This window comes from Pongo abelii, chromosome 16 (assembly GCF_028885655.2).
Source record: "Pongo abelii isolate AG06213 chromosome 16, NHGRI_mPonAbe1-v2.0_pri, whole genome shotgun sequence".
NCBI lineage: Eukaryota > Metazoa > Chordata > Mammalia > Primates > Hominidae > Pongo > Pongo abelii.
In genome coordinates this window covers 80,227,049-80,248,106 of record NC_072001.2, presented here as the reverse complement: position 1 = coordinate 80,248,106, position 21,058 = coordinate 80,227,049, and the positions used below count along the sequence as shown (strand labels likewise).

General features: G+C 38.7%; 1 protein-coding gene across 1 annotated transcript; it reads right to left on the bottom strand.

Annotated features, from left to right (window-relative positions):
- Positions 1–228: 228 nt before the first annotated feature.
- Positions 229–19,680, bottom strand: RCN2 (reticulocalbin 2). The gene is made up of 7 exons (XM_002825708.4): positions 18,122–19,680; positions 17,641–17,746; positions 14,379–14,575; positions 6,252–6,365; positions 2,624–2,720; positions 1,585–1,727; positions 229–1,066 (listed from the first exon to the last, which is right to left on the bottom strand). Exons 1-7 carry the CDS (start codon positions 18,425–18,427, stop codon positions 914–916), a joined length of 1,116 nt encoding a protein of 371 aa, XP_002825754.2. The 5' UTR covers positions 18,428–19,680; the 3' UTR covers positions 229–913.
- Positions 19,681–21,058: the final 1,378 nt, after the last annotated feature.

Here is a 21,058-nt window from a genome sequence, read left to right as displayed (position 1 = left end):
CACATTTGCTACAAGACCAATTATTAAAATGTGTCAGGTGCACATTCAATTATATTATAACATGATTCTCTTATTTAAAAAAAAATAAGAAAATGCAGCAAGAATAATTTGACAGCTTTGGGAACTATCCACATAAAGGAATGGATGAGGCAAGATAATGTACAATACCACAAAACCTATGCTAAATTCAAGATTTATCTGAAAGTTAAAGAAAAGCAAACAAACATATAAAAAGATAGGACATTTCATTTTTAATCACTCAAAAATGAAAAAGGTTTGGACAATGTCAAATTCCACTCACCATAATGCTATAGTTATACATTAAATATAATTACTATCTATACATATGCAAAAATATAAAGTTCTATTTCATACAATAAAACCCTTTATAGAAACCATTTTAAAATTAAGCAGAACTTCTCAACATTAATATGTGAGGTCTAAGTTCTTCTAAAGGTTTCTTTAAAGGTTTTTAAACAAAATGCTAAACCTAAAAACATTGTCCTGTCAGTTCCCAAATTAAATCTACTTAGAACAAAAATAAAAATTTATAGCTCAGTCACATACTACTTAAATAATATTGTTCAGGCATCTCTAAAATCCTCCATGTTTTCAAGTATGGAAATAGAACTCAAATATTCCACAATACAGTACTAAACAGATGGAGTATTTAGGAAAGACTTTGTTGTCATATGGCACAATATTAATGTTTTGTTGCTTCAATACGTTTTGAAATAAATATCAGATTTTTGTTTTTTTTCCTAAAAGACCAAAATTATAATCTACATTAAGATAATTCTGACTGTGGTTAAGACTTAAGAGTGTAAAATACAACATCAATATTTTATCACAAAAGTAAAGCTGGTAACAAATTATAAAAGGAGCCAGTACTCTACTGAGACAGGCTTGGAGATTAAAGCTCATCATGATAGAAATAGTCATCATGGAGCTGTCTGCCATAATCTGTGGCTTCACTGGTGAGAAACAAGTCCGGGTTTTCCAGAATCTCTTCTTCAGAGAGCTTTTTGTCACCATTCAAATCCATTTCATCAATTAGATGAAGCGCCTTCAAAATAAAACAAAAAAGTGTCAAGTGTAATAAGTATTTTCAGCAAGATGTTCACAATTTAATGTGATTTGACTTGTCAAAATCATCCAGGTGTACAAGTACTCATTATTGTTTAAGTATCTAAAAATGTTACACGTTGTAACTAGGTCTGTCTACTGCTTTTCCCATTATCTCCTTTCTTCATTTCTGCTGGGTTCTGTCTCTCTCCACTCAAATCCAATCCAGGATATATCAAGGCAATGAAAAATTACTATAACCTACTTTGAGTCCCTCTAGGTAAATACAAACTATTATTCTATTCACTGTACTCTCAAATTAATACATGACACAATCTTAACTTCCTTGTCTCCCTGACAATCTAAAACAGTTCGTAAATTCAAAACATAGCAATGCATCAATCCCAAATAACTCCATTACTTCTTTCTTTGGCTTAAGATTTTGAACGTCTTTTCCTATCAACAGCACCAAATTCGGGGGGAGGGGGTGGAGAGAAACAGTTGTTCTGTAACACTTACCTCCTCTTGTGCAATGCCCTGATTATTAGGTACTACCCAAGGTAACAGCTCTTGGGGATCAAGCCTGCCATCATTATCTTTGTCATAATCATTCACGAATCTGTCTTTCTCAACAAGTATCCATTCTGGATCTTCATTTGCAGCTTAATATAAAAAAACACAAATATACATACACAAGAATATCACATGTATCCAATAAGAAGTTTGGTATATCCCTAGAATAAAGGAAGTGAATTTAAAGTTTACTAAAGAAAACCCAATAAAACAGAACTACTTAATTGAAAAGTCATGACATAAGTACAAATATATAGTAATTTTCAAAAGTGACACAAGTCTAAATAACCCAGTTTTAAAATCATTGGATGTTTTCATAAACTAGTAATTTTGTTAACTGCTATTTGTTCTGATATCTAGTTTTCCCAGATGTGAGGTGGGTAATGTTTTACTATATATCATGTTTCTATACAAAGTTTCTTACATGTTTTCACAAAGTAAAGCCATGTGTAATTTTAAAGTGACAATCAGAATAAGTAAAACTGGTGACCAATTTAAAAATTGCATTGTTTGGTGTCTTTAAGCAACAATTCTGAAAAAACAGCTGCTTACATAAAAGCAAACTCTTAATTTCAAACACTTATTCACCTTCTACTAAGCTTCTGATACTGTGTTTACACCAGTATTTGTAGTGTTTTATGTTTCTATCTCTTTTAAGATCCACCTGCAACAGCACAGGATTTTGTTTAAAAATATCTACCTTACTTCCTTCCCCATTTAAACTGATAATAAAATTAGATTTGTTTGAAAAGAAAGAAAAATGTTTGACTCTACACATGGAAGTAAAAGTAAGCAAGACAGCGTTCTCAGATAAGCTATAAATCCATTTGTTGAACTTGTACTACAGTTAACGAAATAAGTAGGATCAGACACAGATCCTCGTTACATTTCCTGTTACAGTTCCTGTCGAAGAGAGCTTTCAATGAGCAAGGCTGTCTTTCAAAGTCTTTCCTTTTCTCTTTTCACATTCTCCCAGGTGACTTACTTGGATCCCACCTGTAATCACCAAGAAATTCTTCCAAACTAACAAATCCATCACCATTTTTGTCATGTTCTTCTAAAGCTTCTTGAATGACAAATTCCTATTCCACGTTCATTAAAAAAGAAAAAAAAAGTTACAAAATGTTCAGTCCCACTGCCATCTGATTCAATTCTACTACAGAACTTCTTTAGAAATAAATGATAATTTTTGGAGCTCTAGTGGTGCAATCAGCTAGTAAGGTACTTATACAGGAAAAATCACTTTGGTTGTCCATATCTTCAAGACAATCCTTCTAAACACTGGAATTTAGAAGCAAGAATAAAACCTGAAGTACTACGTAGCTTTAAATTCAACATCCTTAAGCTTCTGGTATTGTGAAGAACTCCACTTTCACTCTCATAAACAACCTCAGCGTTACTCTCATGCTATTTTCTGCCCATCTCTCCCTCTCAAGAAAAGCATCTTATACTACCCTTGTCTTTAACTTCATTTGCCCTCCAATCCATGAACCCTAAAAGAGCCCTTACCTTAGAACTGCTGTTCTGCCTCTAGATCTAAAATGTACCAGCCCGCCATTATACCTCAACCTCCTTGCTTCCCTTTCAGCAAACCTAGCCCTATCCATCCCAAACTGCCCCCAAATCTGTTCCTCCCTCTTATCAAAGCTTCTTATCAAACAACCAATCCTTTTCCCTAAAGATGACCTGTTCAATGGCCAGCTGTTTCAGTACTTTCCTCAATATCTTCCTATCTCCTTTTTTTTTCAGATGGGGTCTTGCTCTGTAGCCCAGGCTGGAGTACAATGGTGTGATCTCAGCACACTGCAACCTCTGCTTCCCGGGTTCAAGCAAATCTCCTGCCTCAGCCTCCCGAGCAGCTGGGACTACAGGCATATGCCACCACATCCAGCTAACTTTTATATTTTTAGTAGAGACAGTGTTTTGCCATGTTGGCAAGGCTGATCTCGAACTCCTAACCTCAGATGATCTGCCAGCCTCAGCCTCCCAAAGTGCTGGGATTACAGGCATGAGCCACCCCACCTAGCCCTCCCCCCGCCTTTTTTTTTTAAGATAAGATCTCCTTCTGTCACCCAGGCTAGAGAGCAGCGGCACAATAGTAGTGGCTCCATAGGCTCAAACTACTGGACTCAAGTGATCCTCTCACCTCAGTCTCCCAAGTAGCTAGGACCACAGGTGCATGCCACCACACCTGGCTAAACTTTTTTGTAGAGACAAGGTCTGCTATGTTGTCCAGGCTGGTCTTGAACTCTAGCCTCAAGCTGTCCTCCTGCCTTGGCCTCCCAAAGTGCTGGGATTACAGGTGTGAGCCACCATGCCTGGCCCATCTCTGACTCTTACCTTCCCTTAACACTTACTTAGTGAGTCAACATTCCTGCATGTGCTTTCTTCAAAATCTTGCTCAAATCTATTTCATTCAATTGCCAGACAGAGCTCTGGGCCGTATCACATTATGCCTAAATTATTTCATGGCTTTTACTGGTAATTCCTCTCTTTTGTCTTCAATTGTTCCTTATTCTCCAGAGAATCAAGATCTAGCAACCTTTGCCTGTCATTCTTGGGCTCAATTAGCTTGTCCCAACTTAATTTTGGTACTTAAATTACACCCAGCACTGTTCTTAAACTGGGTCATGTATTTTGTGCCAATGAGAAATTAGAAGCTTCACAATGGCAAGAGAAGTGGTATTAATGACAGTGTCTTACCACTGAGCTATGGAGAAAAATGTATCTGCAGCCTTGTTATGCAAGGCAGCAGGGTCTACCATGACACATTAAACAAAAAGCTATATCTTCCTTCTTTGAAATATCCAGGGAACCAAGCCACATAGCTGGAGGCTGATGTCATGCAACAGACTTCAATATAAATGTTTAGTCTCTTTTTTAAAAAGCTATTTGTTACATTAGTCTTTATTTCCCAACGTGATGGTTTATGCTTTCAAGCTTGGCCAAGTCATAATAGGGACTCAATTAATGTTTGTTGAGTTAAACTTACAATTCAACAAGTTTTGAAAAACTGGTACTTATTTTAAATACTAAAGGGATGAGAGGACTCATTATGCTTAAAATTGCAAAAACATTACTAGTTACTAGCAGCCGCACCCCTACCAACCCTAGGAAGAAGAATCCAAACATGTTTTTCCAAACCAAAAGCTTTCATAAGTGATGTTGTAAAATTAAACAGAAATCCTAGTATTACTAACATTGAAAAACCAAAAAAAAGTCTGAAAGCTACAAAAGGATAAGGAAGGCACTGAAGGTAACACAGTTATGAGAGAGAAAATAGCCTGAGGAAGCATGCTGCTCATACATAGTACGGAGATTTAAAACTTCAGTCCTTCACCTTCTCCCTCCCAATAAGCAACTTCGTCACCACCAGAAAGCCTCCTTACCACTCCTAATTTTAAGTGGGGAGAATTAGGATCATTTTAAATCTGTGTATCTCTTAAAATTCTGGTTATACAATTCATTTTAACAACTTAATGAACAGGTTTTAAAGTTTTGGTTACTTGGAAATGTAAATTCATACAACCACTATGGAGAACAGTTTGGAGGTTCCTCAAAGAACGAAAAACAGAGCTACCATATGATCCAGCAATGCCACTGCTGGGTATATACCCCAAAGAAAGGAAACCACTATGTCAAAGAAATATCTGCACTCTGATGTTTGTTGTAGCACTGTTCACAAAAGCCAAGATCTGGAAGCAACCCAAGTGTACATCAACAGATGAATGGATAAAGAAAATGTGCATATACACAATGGAGTACTATTCAGTCATAAAAAAGAAAGAGATCCTGCAACAACATGTTGATCCACGCAACAACATGGATGAACTGGAGATCATATTAAGTGAAATAAGCCAGGCACAGAAAGACAAACATCGCATGTTCTCACTCATTTGTGGGATCTAAAAATCAAAACAATTGAACTCATGGACATAGAGGGTAGAAGGATGGTTACCAGAGACTGGGAAGTGTTGGGGAAGGGGGCGCTGAGAACGGTTAATGAGTACAAAAAAAAACAGTAAGAATGAGTAAGATCTATTATTTGACAGCATAACAGGGTTGACTATAGTCAGTAATAACTAATTATACATTTTAAAATAACTAAAAGAGTGTTCACTGGATTGTTAGTAACACAAAGGATAAAAGTTTGAGGGGATGGATACCTCATTGTCTATGATCTGATTATTTCACATTGCATGCCTGTATCAAAACATCTCGGCCGGGCGCGGTGGCTCACGCTTATAATCCCAGCACTTTGGGGAGCCAAGGCGGGCGGATCACGAGGTCAGGAGATTGAGACCACGGTGAAACCCCGTCTCTACTGAAAATACAAAAAATTAGCCACGTGTAGTGCGGGCGCCTGTAGTTCCAGCTACTCGGAGAGGCTGAGGCAGGAGAATGGCGTGAACACAGGAGGCGGAGCTTGCAGTAAGCCGAGATCGCCCCACTGCACTCCAGCCTGGGCGACAGAGCGATACTCCGTCTCAAAAAAAAAAAAACCTCATGTATCCCATAAACATATAAACCTACTATGTACCCACAAAAATTTTAAATATATTTTTTAAAGTTTTGGTTACTCAATAATTCTCTTAAAAATGTTTCTTTCTTACCGTCATATAATCAACTTCTTCAGGATGCTCAAAAGCAATAAATTCTTCAAGACTCAAACCGGGACCTGAATCCTGGTTAGCTTTTTCAAATCGCTTCTTGTCCTTTAAGTGAAGCTTTGAAAATTAAAATTTCTCATTAGTATACCACATCATTTTAAATACTTTGAAAAATACAAACTATGTGAAATTTAAAGTACATTCCCATCCATTATCTCATTTATCTTCACATCCTCCCTTTGAAGGTAAGCTACACAAATACATGTATTAGAGGCAGGACAGACTCACAAGCTCTAGAGCCACATAGACCCAGGCCTGAATTCCAGCAATGTCACTTACTAGCTGTGGTGTCAGCGCAAACTGCTTAACCTCTCTGGTTTCCTCATCTATCAAACTGGGATAAAAATCTCTAATAAGCAATTGGGATGAGAATCCCTACCACACAATTAATAAACCTTAAGTATTAAGTATTTAGTGTTATATACTATTATTGATAGAAAAGCAGATTGAATGATTTGATAAAAGTCAGAAATACAGCTAAAAAATACTGAGCATGCATAGTGGCACACGCCTGTAGTTCCAGCAACTTGGGAAGACTGCATGAGCCCAGAAGTTCAAGGCCAGCCTTCATACCATAGCAAGACCCTGACTCAAAAAACAAACAAAACTACTGAACTTGGATCCTCCCTATTCTTTCTACAGTACTATACAGTCTACTTTAATAATTAATCTCAATACTTTTTTGAATGCCCAAAAGTCAATAAATTTATACCATGTATTAAATCTTGGTAGAGCTTTTAAAAATTGTTTCTGGTCCTCTAAGTGACTTTTCAAAAATATATTATTGTTTCAGAAAAAGTCTTCTTATGTTGAGAATCTCATAATATTAGTATATGTACCTAATATTTGGAAATCTTTTCTTTTTTGGGGGGTGGGGAGATGAGGTCTCACTCCGTCATCCAGGTTGGAGTACAGTGGTGCAATCTCAGCTCACTGAAACCTCCACCTCCCAGGTTCAAGTGATCCTCCCACCCCAGCCTCCCAAGTAGTGGGGACCACAGGCATGTGCCACCACACTCAGCTAATTGTTTGTATTTTTGATAGAGATGGGGTTTCACTGTGTTGCCCAGGCTGGTCTCAAACTCCTGAACTCAGGCTATCCACCTGCCACAGCCTCCCAAAATGCTGGGACTACAGGCGTGAGTCACCATGCTCAGCCTGGAAGTCTAGTCTTAGCAGGCTCTTTATAGTGTTAATTCTGTATATTCAGATATAAATACATAAAAGTTTAAATGGATCCCATGTTGAGGTTTAATAAACACACATCCTTTTCTACTTTCTCTCCCATCTTCCCATCCACCCCCCCTTTTTAAAAATGATTCGGCAGCTATCAGGGACAAGGCTGCTTTTGATAAAATTTTCAATGGTAATTCTGTAACCAAGAGCCTTGGGAGCCAATAATGCTATATTGCTAATCCTGTATAATTTCTGTTTTGAGAATTTCTGGGAATAGCTTTCCTTCCTATAAACTGATATGTATTAAACTGTGCATTTTTTTAAAGCACAATTTCAAATATTTTAGAAGCTTTTAAGTGTTTCCCTACTGAATAAAAATACCCTTTTCAGTTTTCTAGAATAATAGAGGTCAGGTAGCAGTCATTTACTTAAACACTAGTTCTTTTACAATTACTGATTTACAGCAGAGAGGCGCACCTCTTTCCCCAAAGAATTTGTTTTATTAACATCTAGACTCTACAAGCTAGTTATATTCACCCAATCATGACAGAAAAGAAAAAATAATAACTTGTTTCCAAATAGCTCCTTTTAACTTAATGTTTCAAAATGTTAAATAACTAGACCAAATAATTTGCATTTTATGTTCAGGTTTAACATGGTAAAAGCAGACAAACAAGAATTTGAGGTACTCTGCTGAGTCAATCAAGTTCTTTTTGAATAAACCATTATTCAAAATACCAAGTGCTTTGATTTCCTTATGAAAGAACCCTTCACTTTGGAGCAAAAAGGTCCATGTTTCAGGAGAAGAGCTAAATTTGGCCAAATTTGCCTATGGAAAGAAAGGATCTCTTTCAACAAGCTGAGATTTCTTTAAAAAAAAAAAAAAAAGTGAAGGGGGTAGCTTTTTCTGGTTCACATTTCACGGCCATTTGAAGAACACAAAATAAGAACAGCTCACATTAAATCGAAGAAGCCAAAAACAGAAAGACTGTTTTTTACAAAGTGGCAAATTCCTAAAAAAATAACAAAAAAGATGGTCAGTTTCATAAAACTTCAACACTCTTTTTTGTTCTTCTATATAAAAACCTTGTATTCTAGTAGAGGGTAAAAAGTGTTAGGTACAGTAATAAAAAAGCTACCATAATCATTTATTTTTAGATTACAACAGAAACTTGTGAGGAACAAAACTGCCATCTTTTGGTAGACTAATGATTCTACATGAGGAAATATATAATGTGTGATACTAGAACAAATGACTAGGCCTTAAAAATTCTGATTAGCCACATGCAAGGTTATATCTTACGTAAACAAATACTGCTTATACATGCGCATTCAGCAGTCACGCCTGTAATCCTAGCACTTTGGGAGGCCGAGGTGGGCAGATCACCTGAGGTCAGGAGTTCATGACCAGCCTGGCCAACATGGTGAAACCCCATCTCTACTAAAAAATTAGCTGTGCATAGTGGCACACACCTGTAGTCCCAGCTACTTGGGAGGCTGAGGCAGGACGATTGCTTGAACCTGGGAGGCAGAGGTTGCAGTGAGCCAAGATTGCGCCACTGCACTCCAGCCTGGGTGACAGAGCAAGACTCTGTCTCAAAACAAAAACAAAACAAAAAACACTTGAACTTTTGCCAGATAGATCCCCAAACTTTAATTATCCTGTGTTGACTATAACTGTTCTTTACATTATAAAGAAATGCTTCTTCAGGCATTTCACAGCCTGAAAGGGTTATCTTTATTCTCTATATGAAAACTTATTAAATATAAGATAAAATTCAGACTGGGCATGGTGGTTCATGCATGTAATCTCAGCACTTTGGGAGGCCAAGGCAGGCGATCACTTGAGGTCAGGAGTTTGAGACTAGCCTGACCAACGTGGTGAAACTCAGTCTCTACTAAAAAAAAAAAAATCAGCCAGGCATGGTGGCATGTGCCTATAGTCCCAACTACTCAGGAGGCTGAGGCAGGAGAATTGTTTGAATCTGGGAGGCTCAGACTGTAGTGAGCCAAGATTGCGCCACTGCACTCCAGCCTGGGTGACAGAGCGAGACTCCCTCTCAAAAAAAAAAAAAAAAAGGTGAAGTTCAGATATCAAGCTGACTTTTGTTAACAGACTTTCTTATAGAAAACTTTATTTTATTCACATATCCAATTACTTTTTATGATTATTTTATTTATGGTATAGTGTTTAGTCTATAACTTTGAGACTGATTCATTCCTCATCCTTTATTTTTTATTTTGAAAAATAATGCATATGGTTTCTGGGTTCATCTTTACACTCCACATCAATTTTTAGGATGTTATTTTTTTTTTTTAAAGGGACAAGGTTTCACTATGTTGTCCAGACTGGCCTCAAATTCCTGGGCTCAAGCAATCCTACTTCAGCCTCCTGAGCAGCTGGGACTACACATACACACAGGAAGTTACTTATACCAAATTCTAAAAACATATGATTAGAACTCCGTGAAGATAGAGACATATTTCTAGGCTGTCAAAAAAAAAAATAACCCAAAGGACTCCCATTGAAGTGTTCATTTTAGGGATCGATCTATTCTTTTAGGCTGTTAAGATTCATCTAATTCATCCTTTAAAAGCACAGTGTTATAATCAACACGTTCTAAGTAGCTGGTGGAGAACACAGAATTAGAACCAGACACCTTTTAAAAGAACTGTTCATAAACAATTTATGAGTCATGTATCTCTTCAAAGTGAAGATTTTCTTCTCAGCACCATCTATTACATCACCCCCTTCTAAGAATACAGGAACATGCACTTCTTATTTTTTAATGGGATAGTAATTAAGTCTTTTGAGTAACACAAAAATAAAAATAGAAAACACAATTAGAATCTAATTCCAGCAAGATTTTAAAATACTGTATTTAACTTCTCTGTTGTTCCTAGGAAGGGAAATCATACCATACCATGCTTTGATTTTAGATAAGTTACGTTGGTTTAAGATAAGTTAATTCCTATAGTAAATGAGGATACTTAATAGACAGATGATCCCAAATCTCATTATCACTACTTGTTTTTCCTTTAGTATTTACAAGTAGCAAAAAGACTGATTTTTACTCACTTTAGTCCACTATAGAATGAATACCCAAATAAAAAGAAAACAAAAGATACATTTTCCCGTTAAAAAATAAAATCCTAACTAATCTAAAGCTGATAGTTAACAAATGCATAAAGTTTTAAAAAGTTGATTAAATATAAATTTATGTGAACTATAAATGCTTTCTTCAGTAATATTCTTTTAAATCAAAACAGAACTGCTTGCCCCTCCAACTGCTACCATTTATTACTATTTATCCACACTATTATAATCCTAAATAAAGAGGAAATTTTTATTTATTTATTTATTTATTTATTTTTAGAAACGGGGTCTCTCTGTTGCCCAGGCTGCGGTGTAGTGGCATAAATATGGCTCACTGCAGCCTTGACTGCCTGGGGTCGAGCAATCTTCCTGCCTCAGCCTCCCAAATAGCTGGGATCACAGGCATGGACCATCATGTCCATCTAATTTTTAAATTTTGTTTGGGCATTTGTTAACTATACAGCTTTAGATTAGTTAGGATTTAATTTTTAAGAGGAAAATGTATCCATAGGGACGGGGTCTTGCCACATTGCCCAGTTGTTCTTGAACTCCTGGGCTCAAGTGATTCTCCCACCTTGGCTTCCCAAAGTGCTGAGATTACAGGTGTGAACCACCACACCTGGCCTGAATGGGAATTATTATCCTCATTTTTGGAGATGAGGAAATTGAGGCACATGAAAGTTTAATAACTTACCCAAAGTTACACAACTGTGAAGTGCTGGAGCTAAATGTGAAGCTAAGCAGACTGGCTCTGAGGATGGAGCCCCAAACCTCCACATTGATGCTGTAGTTATTAGCAGAGAATTAACCAACTTACAGTTAGTGGTGGCTTACAGAGTTCAAGCGGCCAATATGATTCTAAATAAATAGCACACTTAGAACGCATTTACCAAGGAGGGAATGGGGTGTTGTTTAACAGGTACAGAGTTTCAGCTTTGCAAGATGAAAAGAGTTCCGGGGATTAGCTGCACAACACTGTGAATGTACTTAACACTACTGAATGGTACACTTTAAAATGGTTACAATAGTACATTTGTTATACGCTCCTCCCTCCATATTTGTGAGAAATTGGTTCCAGAACCTCCCTCGGATACCAAAACCCAAGGATGCTCAATTCCCTGATATAAAGTGGCACAGTATTTGCGAATAACCTACACATATCTTCCCAAATATTTTAAATCATTTCTAGATTACTTATAATACAAATTACAATTTAAATGAGGAGTAAATCATTGTTATACCATATTGTTTAATACAATAAATTATGGCCACAATAAAAATTAAAAGGTATATACCAAAACAGGATAAGTTAAGAAACAGAAGAGCCTTGAATATTTTCCAAGCACCCTTGACTAATATTTTGGGACAGTTTGCAACAGCATGTTTGATTTCATTTTTATTTTTTTCTACACATAAAAACTATCTTAAAAAAATTCTTGGTGATACTCTAATTACCCTGATTTGATCATTATATTATATGTTTGTGTGATATCAAAATATCACATGTACTCTGTAAGTATGTATAATACAACCATCATGTACCTATAAAAAAGATTTTAATTCTTTAAAATTAGCTTTGAAATACAAATGTATTTGATATAGCAATTTCTCAAGCTCACAGTCATTTCTGTTGATATACTTTTAGTTTAATAGACTTCCTAGAAGTGTTAAAAAGTTCCTAATTCCTAAATTAAATTAGTCTTTCTCAGCTCTGCTTAAGAAGCATATATTTCAACAAATTAAACCATGAGACACATTAGAACTCATAGAGATACTAAATTTTCAAAAAATGAGTAATTTGGGGCCAGGTGTGGTGGCTCACACCTGTAATCCTAGTACTTTGGGAGGCTGAGGTGGGTAAATCGCTTGACCTCAGGAGTTTAAGACTAGCCTGGGCAAGATGGTAAAACCTCAACTCTACAAAAAATACAAAAATTAGATGGGCGTGGTGGCTCGAGCCTGAAATCCCAGCTACTTGGGGGGCTGTGTTGGGAGGACTGCTTGAGCCCAGGAGGCAGTGAGCCGAGATCATACCACTGCACTTCAGCCTGGGCAACAGAGTGAGATACTGTCTCAAAAAAAAAAAAAAAAAAGAAAAGAAAAAGGAGTAATTTTAAAGGGTGTACTCACTATGAAAAATGGTACTGTGGTTTCTCAAAAAATTAAAAATAGAATTACCGTATGATCCAGCAGTATCACTTCCAGGTATATACCCAAAACAATGGAAAGCAGGATCCCATAGAGATTTGCAAATCCCAAATCCAAGATGCTTCAATGAGCATTTCTTTTGAGTGTCGTGTCAGTGCTCCAAAAGTTTCGTATTTAAGAGCATTTTGATTTTGGAATTAGGGATACTCAACCTGTACATACAACAGAATATTACTTTGCCTTAAAAAGGAAGGAAATTCTGATGCATGCTACAAAATGGAAGAATCTTGAAGACACTATGTTAAGTAAAAATAAGCCAGTTACAAGAAGACAAATACGACGTATGATTCTACTTAGATGAGGTACCTAGAGTAGCCAAAATCAGAGACAAAAAGTAGAACAGTGGTTGACAGGAGCTAGTGGGAGGAGGGAATGGGGAGTTATTGTTTAATGGGTAGAGTTTCCGCTCTGTAAGATGAAAAGAGTTGGGGAGATTGGTTGCACAACACCATGAATGTACTTAACATTACTGAACTGTACACTTTAAAATGGTTACAATGGTCAGTTTGTTACACAGTCCTCCCTCACACATTCCTGGGAAATTGGTTCCAAGACCTCCCTATCAAAATCTGAGAATGCTTAAGTCCCTGATATAAAATGGTGCAGTATTTGCACATAGCCTACACACATCTTCCTGAATACTTTAAATCACAGACCCTTAATCCCTGGGTCACGGACGGGTACTGGTCCATGGCCTGTTAGGAATTGGGCCACACAGCAAGAGGTGAGTGGCAGGCATTACCGTCTGAGCTCTGCTCTGCCTCCTGTCAGATCAGGGGTGGCATTAGATTTTCATAGGAGTGCAAACCCTATTGTGAACCATACAAGTGAGGGATCTTCGTTGCGCACTCCTTAGGAGAACCTAATGCCTGCTGATCTGAGGTGGAACAATTTCATCCTAAAACCATTCCCCGCCCCCCCGCCACACACTGTCCCATGGAAAAATTGTCTTCCATGAAACTGGTCCCTGGTGCCAAAAAGGTTGGGGACCTCTGCTTTAAATCATCTCTAGATTACTTATAAATTATAACTTAAATGAGAAATAAATCATTGTTATACTATATTAAGGAATAATCAAGAGAAAAAAGTTCTGTATATGTTGAATAGAGACACAGTTTTTTTTTTTTTTTTTTAATACTTACTTTTTTGGATACTTACGATTCTCAGTTGTTTGAATCCACAGATGTGGAACCCGCAGATTTTTTTAAGTGAGTATATAAAACTATGTGTTTAAAAATGGCAATGGGCCATAATGGCCTTCTTAATAAAGATAAAACTGATTATTCAATGATATTAAAATATTGAGATACTCGTTCAAAACACATTTAAAAAACAACTCTGGAAATGAGGACAATTAAACGATGCAGCTGAGAAAAACAGATAGAAGAATCATGTAGGTAATCTAGAATAAGAGTCCTAAATCTGGCCAGAAAGGAAACCATCAAAATGACTGCTGAAGTGGAACAGGTGATTTCCTAGAGAACAAGACAATCCAGCTTACGACCTCAGGCCCTCAATGTGCTCATTCATGCAGGAAGGTAAAGTGAACTGATATGATCAAAAGAAACAGCTTGTGCACATGAACTCACCTTCCTAAAGGACTCCTCTTCTGCATCATCCAGAGCAGTGTTCTCATCAAAGTCAATCACACGATCATACATCTGAATGTTATATTCATCCCATGTCACAGTATCATCACTGTTTTTATCATATTCAACAAACTGTTGTTTTGCTTCTTGCATAGCATAATGCTTAAAAGACATCTGAATCCACGAACTGAGTTCACCTATGAGAATTTCCCAGAACACAACGCATGTGACGTTAATTCTGATACTTAAGAGTAAGGATTTCCAAACCTTCTCTGAAAAGGCAAAATCTTTGATGTTTGCAAATACTGAGAATTGGCCTAGTTGTATTAATAGAAATGGGGTAGGAAGTGGGAAAGGCTGTTTAGAAGAGCTCATGAAGCTTTTTTTTTTTTTTTTTTTGAGATGGAGTCTCGCTCTTTCACCCAGGCTGGAGTGTGCAGTGGTGCGATCTCGGCTCACTGCAACCTCTGCTTCCCGGTTCAAACGATTCTCCTGCCTCAGCCTCCTGAGTAGTTGGAACTACAGGCATGCGCCACCACGTCCGGCTAATTTTTTGTATTTTTAGTAGAGACGGGGTTTCACCATGTTGGCCAGGCTGGTCTCGAACTCCTGACCTTGTGATCCACCTGCCTCGGCCTCCCAAACTGCTGGGATTACGGGCATAAGCCACCATGCCTGGCCGGAGCTTCTATACTATAACATATGATCTAAATATAATGTAAGCTCCATAAAAGTTTGGGTATGTTCTGTTCACTGATGTACATCAAATGCCTGGAAAGTTCCTGGCTCTGTAAATATTTGTCGAATGAATTACCAACTGGCCAAAATAGCACTTAACTTTTAAAAAAAATGTTACCCAAAACCTTGCAGAAAACCTTTGCTAACTACCACAGATCTCTCAGGAAGCATAAATATCTTGATAGCTATTTATTTTAGTGTGTATGAGAAAAAATAGTTTTTTATTTATGAAGGTGATATAAAGTCTTCCTTTAAAATAAATTTTATGTGAGTTGAATTAAAACTAAATTAAGAAAATAATAGATGGTTAAGTAGATATGGCCTAAATTCTGAAAAGGTATTCAAGTGACTGAGAATACTGCTTCAGTATATTACCTTTAAATATGTCGTTAAAACATCTGGAGGAAATTTTAACAAAGTTATGGGTAGCAATTTATGCCCTTCCTGCAACAGCTGTCTGTCTTAACTTGGTACCTGAAGGCATGGGAAAAAAGTTTCTAAAACTCAAATGTTCACTTTTGAATCAACTTTTAAAAAATCTATTCGGCTGGGCTCAGTGACTCACGCCTGTAATCCCAGCACTTTGGGAGGTTGAGGCAGGCGGATCACCTGAGGTCTGGATTTCGAGACCAGCCTGGTCTCGGGTAAAACCCCGTCTCTACTAAAAATACGAAAAGTAGCCGGGCATGGTGGCCAGTGCCTGTAATCCCAGCTACTCGGGAGGCTGAGACAGGAGAATCGCTTGAACCTGGGTGGCAGAGGCTGTAGTGAGCCAAGATCACATCACTGCATGCCAACATGGGTGACAAGAGTGAGACTCTGCCTCAAAAAAAAAAAAAAAAAAAACTATTCATGAAAATATTTACTAAACTACATTAAAGGAAACAAAGGAAGGGACAAACACGAATATTTGTGAGGACAGCATGAGTATACCATTTATCAGGTCCCTCTGTACATGTTGCCTCTCATCTTCAAAACAATGCAATTATAATCACCACTATTATACAGGTGAGGAAACTGAGGTTCAGAAAAGTCCAAGCCTTCACAATTAGTAAATAGCAGAGTCCAGATTCAAACCTGTTTGGCTTCAAAGCCAACTCCTACTGAGTTTTGCTACCTCTTAACATCTGATTCCAGACCTGGCCCTCAAAGAGCAAATTACCAAAATTATCTTAAGGGTTCTCAAGTAGAATGAAGGCTTTCATAAGCACCATGAGTCTTTCTTCTAGTTTATTCAAAGAGATCACCATGGCATAGAAGAAAACAGAATGGAACAGAGATCAGAAATGTGGGTTCACACTTCAGCTTTGCCATCAGGGGGTAGTTTACCATCTCAAGCTTTTCTTCTCATCTGTATAATGAATATTTGGACTAAAATTTTTCTAACTTTAAACTTCTTAAAACCTTACTATTAAATATTTGAACATATCTAGGTCTTGACAGATAGGTACCACACAGTCTCCCAAATCAACGTGTTGTGTTCTTTGATTACTCTAGTATAACCAAAGATTGACTTATTATTAGATTGGATAATCAGAGTTCAAAGGTTTTGTTATTATTGTCTAATTAAGTGGAAGAAAAAAGCCCTTAATCTTCCAGAGGGTTCCAATGTGAATATGTCATTGACAGCACATCTTAAATTTACCAGTTTTTAATTTTCTCCAGCAACTTAATTCCTTGATGGTGAACAGTATTTAAAAGAGAGTTACAGAAAAACAGCTAACTTAAGAGTCACAGTAACAACCTGAATTTTTCTGAGGACCCACTTGGAATGCTGACAGGGTACATCATTTGAATTGAACAATGGGGAGAGACAACTGCACAGCAATTTATTTAGAACATTCTTTTAATAGTCTGTGCATTTCATTTCTGACTACAGAATTTACCTGAGAGCACTCAGATTTTTTTTTTTTTAACTGAAGGATATTAAAACCTGAATTAAGAGCAGGATACCTGGATTCTAGTCCAGCTTTGCCACTTATTTTTAGAAGGCACTTATCCCTGTGCTTCATTTCTTCATCTCTACAAAGTGATGTGGACAAGATGATCCTAAGGCCCCTACCAGCTCTAACATTTTGGTACAATGTTGTAATAAACGTAATTCACAGGCAGCAGGTCTTTTTCTACTTGCTTACAAAAAGAAGCAAATTCCTAAAATTTAAATGAAGCATATATCAAAAGAGCGATAAATCATTTACTGCCTTAAAGTTTTGGGGCATATTTCTCTAAAATAAATCATATTGTTGACACTAACAAAAGTCACGTGAGAAAGAGGGTGTCTCAAGGTGTGACTTGCACATAGAGTACAGGGTCAATGATGTTTATATTAACTGGAGAAAGCACCGAGTTTTACTTGGTTCTCAATGTCTAAAGATTTGTAGGTATAAAACCTATTCTCCATGTCCTTTTCTCCTTCTCACAGGACTTCCAACTTGGGACACTAGCAATCTATACATTCAGCAGACACCCCTGCTTAACATATTTGTGTTTGTCTCCATTGTTAGTCGTGTAGGGCAGTCCTTACTTTCAGTGAGAAAGCCATCTGAGTCCAAGTCTATTTTCTTTATGATCGCCTGCAGTCTTTTTTGCTGCTCTTCGTGGCCGAGTTTAACATATTCATCCACATCTTCCTTTAGGGGGAAGCGACACACAGGAGGGCCAAGCATTACTATCAGTGGGGCAAAATGGTGGAGAAAAACAGGGCTACTAGAAGACCCCCTTGCCAAAGGGTTTCGGGGTGACCCGCACCTGCACTTCAAGGCCCCTACCCCCTACACACCCTCCATGATCTGAGGGGTAGAAGGGATCCAGCTCTTGGGCCGTGCTATCTCCTCAGGCTTTCCAGGCCCCAGGACCCCCAGAGAGCGAGTGCCGCGCCGCCCGGCCCCCATTGTCAGGCCGCCCCTGCCAGGCCTCGCCCGGCCGCCCCTCTTTGTCCCGGGACAAAGCCCGCGGCAGCCGCGGTGCGAGGCCCGGCCCTCCCAGCACCGGCCTGGCCGCCTCACCTGGACGCCCAGCAGCGCCTCGCGGTCGTAGTCGCTGCGGCGCTCGCCCAGCGGGTAATGCAGCTCCTCGGCCTTGCCGGCGCCGGCCGCCGCGGCGCACAGCAGCAGCAGCCCCAAAGCCGCGGTCCTCGGGCCCAGCCGCATCGCGCCGGCCCGCGGAGGACACCGAGGGACGCGAGGAGGGAGGCTGGCGGGGGCCCGAGCCGGCTGCGATGCTCCGCGGGCGGCTACAGAGAGGCGGTGCGACGTACGTTGAGGGCGGAGGGAACGGGAGGCGGAACCTGCGGTGGCGGCCACAACGCCCATGGACGGGCCGGGAGCCGGTCCACCAATGCGGTGCGGAGGCGCGCCAGGAGAAGGCCTATATGGCCGGCGCGGAGTGGCGGGGCACCAGGCCGCGCCGCTGATTGGGCAGCGCGGCGCTGGGGGCGGGCCGCCGCGATGTCGGGGTCAGCAGCCGCCCAGAGAGGTCCAGGAGCCATGCTGGGACTGCAGAGAGGGGAGACCCCTACGACCCGCGCCTTCTCGTTCCCCCGACACGCTTCGAAAACCACGCCCCCACCCCACTCCTGCCCTGTCTTCCCGTCAGCCTCGTTACTGCTATAAACTGGTCCACTCCATGTGCCTCTCCTGCCGTCCATCAATGAGAGAGGCTGGAGGTTTCTGTGACAATACAATATCGAAAAAATTATTGCCTGAGGAATCGGCCAACAGTATTCTTTCTGTCTTCAATGTATCTCTATTTGTTTTATGAGAGTAGGACGTACAAACTCAGGAAGTGCAGCCAGATGCTTGTATCTGATGCTCAATTTCGTGATTTACAAGTTAATGTGAACTTGCTCAAATTTCTTGACCCCTGAAAACTTGTTTGCTCATCTCTAAAATGGGCATAGTAATAAGACTACCTTAAAGAATTGTCGTGAAGATTAAATAATGTAATGGGTTTAGAACAATAGCTGGCACATAAGGTGAAGTGTTCAGTGAAGGTAGGCTTTCATCCATGCAAGTAGAAAAACAAAAGATGATTGCACAGAAGGAATAGCTTAGTAAGTACCTTGCAAAACCTTTAGGGACAGAATGCGTATACACATGGCTTCTATTCCATGTCTATTCACAGGTTTATGTAATTTCTCCACCTCATCCTGAACACATTAAACTCTAAGAAATTTGTAGGCTGCAGCTTGAACCCTTTTCTTTATTGATTGCTCCACTTAGGATCAGGCCTTTCACAGAGAAGAAAAGGATTTCTGGGTCCTCTTTCATTTCTCTCAGTCTCTATTTCGATTGGGAGCAAGAATTCTGTTCCAAACTGCAAAACTGAGTGGGCACAAGTCGCAGAAATTTCCTGGGTCGGGTTGAAATTTATTGTTTGGTCACAAACCATTGAAAGATTCACAGAGCAAAGTGTAAGTTCAATCTTTCCGATTTTATAAAGATCAACGAAGAACAAAGTTTAAATTTCAGAGTATAAATTAAAGCAAATTTTAGAGTTGATTTCATTAAACTAAAAAGAAAACCCTTTATTGCTGGATTTTAATTTTCAATTCCATTAGCGGTTTTGAGGAAAAAAAGAGAAAAATGTCCCAATTTAATATAAGGAACTCTCCTTTGTACCTGTTGTTCTCCAATAAGTAAAAGGTAAACTTTGACCAGCTTCCGGTGTGACTCCAATTATAAAAGGTAGTCTACAAGGTACTATGGAAGTTCTTCTAAACTCAGGGGATCCACAGATGGGAGTTTTTGGGGCCAAGGGAACCTAATGATATCTAAAGAGACAGTGGAGTAAACAGTATCAGAAGGCTGGGTTCTGTCTTCAGCCCCTAAACAGGTTGTTTTCTCTCCCTGGGTCTATTGTTTTCATCTGGAGGAAAAGGATTGTGTTATCTCAGTGGATCTTAATTTGAGATCTTTGGGTTCCTAAGTGGGTCCCTGCATGGTTTTCAGTGCTGTGTTTATCCCAAAATCTTGGTGCATGTGTATATTTCCAGGGAGGAAGTCTATAGCTTTGCTTTTATCAGAGTTTCAAAGGATCCATGTGGCAGAAAAAGTTAAGAGTCCCTGAAGAAGGCTCTGAGCAACTTTTTGACTCTTAAAATCAATGATTTTATTGGGATTGTTTGGAAGCAGATTACAGTAAAGGCCTGTGCTTAAAAGAGGCAAGACTGATCCAATGTCATTAATTGTAATTAATCCATTCTACTCAGGGAAAAATAAATATCTAAAATAAGTAACCTGTTTAAAAAAATGTGTTATGAGAATCCAAAGATCAATTTTCTTGACCTATAAAAGCCCATAGCATATAGCAAAATTGGTTTTATTTATATTTTTATTGAGGTATAATTTACCTAAAGTACACAAATGTTAAGTATACAGTTTGATCATTTTTTTAGATTTGTTTGCTGTGAGAGCCTTGAGGTAGGGAACTGTGTGATTTCTCCTAGTGCACCTACAAAGAAGAGGAACTCAATAAATTTTTGTGAAGTGTATGAATTCAGCTATTCTGGCATTCTTTTAGAAGTATGTATTATGGGTAATAAAGTTAACTTTGAAACTATTGAAAGAAAGATTTGTAGATTTCTTGCTTTTTGAATTTGGTAAGATGTGTGTTAAAATAAGCAGCGGCTTAAAAAATAAAGCCATACTTAACATATATGGCATGGACCCTTGTGTTACAGGCTGATTTCCACCAGAATGAATGAGATTTGGCACAATAAACAACTTAAGTGGGAAAGCCAACAAACTCAATGAGACTGCAACTTTGCACAGATGGAAAACACAAGACAAAAGAACAGACTATAAGGCAGTGAATGGGAGAACAACTTAGACTGAATGATCATGCAATTAGGGGGATTTTATTGGCTGTTTAATCTTTTGTCAGTCTTTTGAAGGGAGAAGGAAATGTGAGAATTCCAGGGTTATGGTGGAGTCTTAGAAGGT

Bases quoted from the DNA above. Each gene is read 5' to 3' on its own strand.
- RCN2 (XM_002825708.4), bottom strand. From the start codon at position 18,427: ATGGGCGTTGTGGCCGCCACCGCAGGTTCCGCCTCCCGTTCCCTCCGC. The intron at 2,721-6,251 runs GTAAGAAAGAAA...AACGTGGAATAG, and splicing joins AAGAAGTTGATTATATGACG to GAATTTGTCATTCAAGAAGC. The intron at 1,067-1,584 runs GTAAGTGTTACA...TTTATTTTGAAG, and splicing joins AGGGCATTGCACAAGAGGAG to GCGCTTCATCTAATTGATGA.